Source organism: Lissotriton helveticus, chromosome 5_1, assembly GCF_964261635.1.
Source record: "Lissotriton helveticus chromosome 5_1, aLisHel1.1, whole genome shotgun sequence".
Taxonomy (NCBI): Eukaryota; Metazoa; Chordata; class Amphibia; order Caudata; family Salamandridae; genus Lissotriton; species Lissotriton helveticus.
The window spans coordinates 1,889,156,482-1,889,162,481 of record NC_136065.1 but is presented as its reverse complement, the minus strand read 5'-3'; the positions used below and the strand labels follow the sequence as shown (position 1 = coordinate 1,889,162,481).

Sequence of the window (6,000 nt, the reverse complement as noted above, 5' to 3'; positions counted from 1 at the left end):
CCCCGGGGGTTCGGGTGCCCAGTGCCGCTTCCCCTTGAGCGCCCAGCCAGTGGCAGCTAGAAATATATGTGTGCCCTTTCACATTTTACGAGGTGAGGTGGGAAACAGTGAGTCGGAACAGGGTTCACAGCCAAGGAACAGCCAGCCAGAGCAAAACAGTCCAAGAAAACCTTGAGATAAGGGGGCAGACACAACACGAGAGTCGTGCAACATAAACCATAGGGAATGGGAAAAAACGAGAATGACAAGAGTCAGGGGTTGGCAGCGCATTGAAGGAGTCTCGGATCCAGCGCGACGGTCTCGGCCGGGACCATGGAGAAGACGGTTGTGCTCATAACAGGCTGCTCCTCCGGGATAGGGCTCGGTCTAGCGGTCCGCCTGGCCTCCGACAGCGCCGGGGCGTTCAAAGGTAAAGGCGCTATGTGAGCAAGCTCTGTGGGTGGCAAAAAGTGACGCAGCATGGGTGCCGTGGGTCTTAATGCGAGCCAGGAAAATGAACCCTTCTGACCTCCCGTGAGTAGGATGGCAGCCATGAGCCCGTATTACTCCCAGACCCTGGCGCCACTGTACCTGCTGCACTGATAGCATAGCCCTGGTGGCAAACTTCAAACAGAAATTGTGCTTACCCTGGCCTGGTCTGTCGTGTCATACCTGCCCTGTTATATGTTATTGGCATTTGTGTAGCGCACACTCTCCCTTTGGTGTGGCATCTTGGCGCTTTCCGTAGCTTGGGCAAGACTTTCCAAACAGTTCTCGGGGTTCCGTGAGTCAGATTCGGCTTGTGAATAAATATGTACTGTTCGTACTTTGAAGGGGTATGTATGTTTATGTGTTAGGAGTCAGCTGAATGTGTGTACATCGGGTGTGTGGCGCGTACGTTCCTGTCGTTTGAAGGTTGAGACCGTAGAGCTGTACTAAATACATCATTACGCAGCTTCTAAGACGGGTCCCTTCTGTGCCACCAGATAGGTAGGGCCCGGCTCACCGCAGTTTTACTAGAGTCAGCAGCTGTTTCTGCGACATCAGTGCCGTCTCTTGACGTCCTTCCCATCCCACCCCACACACTGCAAGGACATCAGGCATGTCCTCCGGTGACAGGGGGCACGGTACTACTAGTCAGAATTACCCTATGGTGTTGTGTCCAGCCTCGTCTGGTCTAGCGTGCTCTCGCGTGCGCATAGAAGTCGAGTGTACGTACGTCGTGGCGCAGAGCGCGCACACGGTGGCGTGACTCCCGCACCGCTGCGCGTGGAACAGGTGTCTTGATTGCGCAGGCTTCAGCCCCACTCTTGCAAGGACTTGCCGACCTGGTTTTCCAAAATACAGGTGCAATGTTTCAGCTGCGCACGCGTGCTCGTTCATCCTTACGCGCACCACATGCTTAAACAGTTTACAGCTCGACGCAGCTGGCTACGCCAAAGGGCAATTTGTTCTTGTGTCCGTGCATTGAAGAAATATGTAATTAAACTTTACCTCATTTTGGCAAATATTACCGACCCGGTGGTTATAACATATACCATTAACAAATTGCTTTAGACACCCCAAGTCCACTTGAAAGTAATACTTCAATTCTATCCTGTTATGGCCTAAAGACAAGTAATTATAATCATAATAATAATACTCAAGGCCTAATGTGGGGTTTCAAGCGCCCGCGAGGCAGTGTAAGCTCTTTAAAAAACCGTCAATGCCAAATGAAAAATACGAATTAACTATTTGCCACTGTAGTTCCCTTCAACAACTCCTGTGCATTCACTGGTAACTCATTTTTTGGGACCGGCGCTTTTGTTTTCTCATCAGGCTTTAACCCAGAGGAAAAGAGATAAAATAGAAGGCAGAAGGGGACAAAGACTGAAAAAATAGTGATAAAGAAAGCAATTATATTAAAAAAAAAGCTGCAAGAGTGAACTGTTGGTGGATGAAAGAGGCCTGAGGTGGAATCAAGACTATAGCGCCTTGGTATTCATTCAGCATGTCAGACATTCCATAGCACGGTCCGTGGCTTCGGAGCCAAACTTTGTCATAGGCAATCACTCACTCACAAATTGAGGAATGCGTACATTGGTTCGTTCCCTGCTCCCCCCACACCCAGCATTGCTGGCTATAACTGTTTCTCAACATTCAACATTGTGATAAGCAGTGGCTGTTCAGATTTCCAGTACATTTATGTTTCCCAAAAAATGCATAGTTCTTATTTTCCTACAAAATTCTTTGGTCACGGTGTAAAAAAAAAGACCTTTCCCGTCACAGTCTTGCCATTCACAAAACCAGCAGGGGCTTCCACCTGGAAAGAGAGTTTCGAAATGTACACAGCCCTTTTCGAGAGTCGATACAGCTTTTTTGTCATGTAAAAGTCCTAGCGAATCGCAGTTAGGAAGGATTATGAAAGGGTCATATCGCTTCCCAAAGGCAATTTGTTAATTAGATACCAACACCTCAAATGTGGTGCTATTTGATTCCTAAGGGTGAAGCTTTTGCTCAGGGGAAAGCCCCCCTGTTGACGATCGTTTCAGGTTGCGGGATGTGGGTGGGGGAGGGCCAGTGGACCACTGCTGCTCTCTCCTGATGTCATCCCAATTTCATTTTTTTCAACGCAGCAGTTGTTCCTTTGATGGACACAAGGTGCTTTTAGATTAAAGTCTTTCTTGTTCGAGAAAGCAGGTGCAGGGATGCAGGTTTGCTGTCTCTTACAGGCCACCATCCCTGCTTGCGCAGCCAATTACGGAGGGTCACAAAATAGTGACCTACCTAATTAATATTCATGAGGCAGGTTGTATTGAGACCAACAGAAAATGGGCAATCCGCAATTCAACCTATTAGTCAATAGTCACATCGCAAATGACATTCGGGTACCCAGCGCCGCTTCTAGGCATGTGCTAGTAGGCGTTGGCACAGAGTCCCACGTTGTACCATTTGGGGGTGGGGAGGATAAACTACCCTTCATCCAGCAGTGTCTGACTTTGCAGCAGTTACATGCCCTGCTCTGCAGTGCTAAAGTCCACACATTGGCTGCGGCATGTCGGGCAAAATGTAAAAGAAGGTTTAGTGTGACACAGCAGGAGCCTTCCTGGGCCCCCAGCTAAGCAAGTATGTACCTGCAGACGCACATGGTGCACACATCACATCTCCTTCCTCTCATCCACCCAAGACACCACCTTTCAACCTGTCACTGAAAGTTTGGTTGTGCTTGGAAAAATCGTTCACAAGTGACATTTTGTGCAAAACTGTGACTAACATGCAACTAACCATTTGCCATCATGAATGACTCCTTTCCTGCGAGACAGATTTGGGTCAGTCCAGGGCTGGCTTTGGTACTGGTGGCACCTGGTGCGACAGTCTTTTTTGGCGCCCCCTCCCCCCACCCATGATCTCCTCCTCGGATTCTCTATCACCTGTGAAGGTGCCCATCATCTCTCTATAGCCCCTCTTGCACATACATTTAATTTGTTTTAAAGTGCAGGTAAAGTCTCGCTTTACTAATCCACTCAGCTATGCACCAAAAATACAGATTTGCTCTCTGCAGCAGGCATATTAACCCTCTGTGCTACTTTATGGTGAGTCAAAACTGCCTCTAGACAAAACTCCGATTTCTCTCTCTAGCAAGAACAATAATCGCAAGAGTATCTTGACATTTTTATTGCTGCTGTTCAATGCAGGCACTATATTGAAAAATTGAGGATGCGGCTTGAAAATATGCTGCTTGAATTAATGAATGTTAGCGTCTTTTTCTATAGCGTCTTTTTCTAAAGGGTGCTTCAGTATGGCTGAACGCCGTTAGACGATATCGGAAGTTCCGCTGAGGTCTCCATTACCAATAACTAAGAGACCAAGGATGTATCGAGGCCCCCTTTAGAACAAGACGCTAGCATTCATTAATTCAAGCAGCATATTTTCAAGCCGCGTCCTTAATTTTTCAATATAGTGCCTGCATTGAACAGCAACAGGTGCTCGCCTGGTGTATATCTCCACATCGAGATCTAGTAACAGATATCGGTAGTCGGGGACCACATTCGTATTTTTTAAAGAAGAACCTATTATCTACGTGGCACTCAATCGTGTGAAAGCTGTGGCTATACTGCAAGGGGCAGATTTATGAAGGGCTTGCGCCGCCGGTGCGTCACTTTTTCCCATGTTAAAAATGACGCACCGGCGGCGCAAGGCCTTCATAAATCTGCCCCCAAGTCTTTTGGTATCACGCATATTATAGGAATCTCTACGTTCAAAACTTCTGTACTGTCCCATAATTCATCAAACATCTTGACAGCGCTAATCAAGCTGATTGAGGTTCTACACATAAAATTTCATTGCAATAGACGGTCCCCTGATGAAGGCAGTTTTGCCGAAACGCGCATAGTCTCCATCTACCGCTTTGCTCTCATCGACTATACATGGACGGTATTTTCAACTTTACCAGATTAAATTGCTGGATTGTTTAATGAATTTGTTGACCTCCCCCCTTTTTCCGTTTACTTTCTTGATATATGTGATCTATTCTTGTTAATATTTATTGGTACTGTATATTCTTTCTATTTTTAGAAAAAATGAAATGAATTTAATGGATGAATCAAAAAAAAAAAAAAAAAAAAAAAAAAAATATATATATATATGTATATATATATATATATGAATGATGAATACAAATAAAATTATGCATATATTTTTCTTCACAAATTTGCATTCTTGATCTAGGTGTGGGGCATAGTTAGTGGTTACTTCCATGCATATACCTAGAATTTTTTGGCATATTTTGATTGTAGCTTGCTATACTTCCTTTACCCATTGCTGTTTTGTACCTGCGTATAGCGAGCTTATTGGTTATGCAGGGGTCCCCTTCTTCTAAAAATCTAATGATGGTCCTCTTACATTTAAATGTTTGTCTAAATTGAACTTATTATTAAATGCATCGATCTGGAAGAATATTTTGCAGTGTTACAGCCGGAAACTGGTAATTTTGGGATGGAATATATTGGCCAAATGAGATCTCGGCCACCTAACAAGGTCAATTGAGAGCTATCCGGTTCTCCTGACCCCAGGAAAGATGGCTACTTATTAGCCAAGATCGTCTCTTTAACTTTACTGTGCTGTTTAGGTCTCGCCTAGCGTCGCAGAGCATGCGCTGCTCGCTCAGCGTGATCTATTGGCGTCGGGTGTCTTTTGGAAGTGGGGTTGGTGACTGCCCTGTCTCCCTTAGTCCCCGCCCACCCAAACTGGACTCGTCGACTGTTGCTCGCAGCAAACTTCCTGGCCTCATCCTCAGCCTGAGGATAATGACATGTTGTTGTTTGAAAAGGACTAAAGGCCGGTGAGTTTCCAAAAAGTCACCTCCCTGCGTGGCTCGGTGATGCAAAGCCTGCTTGCACCACATTGTAATATGACCTCTTTTAGCAGTTTTACATTTTGTTCGATAACGACAAGTTTCAGCATCTTCTTAATGCCAGAATAACGAGAATCACCTCAGCTTGTCAACGCAGCCTTTGGGGGGTTGATGTTCATGATACACTGTCTTAAGAGTTTTTATAGCCCACCATGTGACTTCTCCCCCGTCAAGATGCTCACGGCTTCACAAGACGTTTGGCAGTTACTCATTGCTGGTGTAGAGCTAAAGTCATGTGACCTGGTAACATGCAGGCACAAGGTTTTCAAAATCATTTCAATGTTGCTAACTTCCATCATCCCGGAAGCACACATTTCACTATTTGTGCCCGTGGGCGTTGATATAATCAGATATAAACATCTGGGTGTTGCGCTGAGGTTTTTACAGTATGTTCTAGTTATCATGACGCAGTCGCCCTATCTGCATAAATCCAGCAGTTCTCTCTACCCTTGCTCTAAATTTGGAGTATCTGAAAGCCTGCGACTCCATGCTCTCAGCAGACGTTGTAAATGTCTACACATTACTTTTAATAGTTGCGCCAAAGTTCTTGGCTGACAAGGTGAGAGGCATAAGCAGGTCTTGTTTTTTAATCAAATCGTCTAGGACCATGAATGTGAAATAATTTATAG

At 45.5% G+C, this 6,000-nt stretch overlaps 1 protein-coding gene across 2 annotated transcripts in view; it reads left to right on the top strand.

Moving 5' to 3' along the window:
* The first annotated feature begins 200 nt into the window (after nt 1–200).
* The window catches only part of HSD17B1 (hydroxysteroid 17-beta dehydrogenase 1), a 132,847-nt gene continuing 127,047 nt past the window's right edge, over nt 201–6,000 (top strand). For both annotated transcript variants that reach the window (XM_078641407.1, XM_078641406.1), the window contains exon 1: nt 201–409. In XM_078641407.1, coding sequence (XP_078497533.1) covers nt 313–409 — 97 coding nt within the window. In that variant the 5' untranslated portion in view covers nt 201–312. The remainder of the gene's footprint in view (nt 410–6,000) is intronic.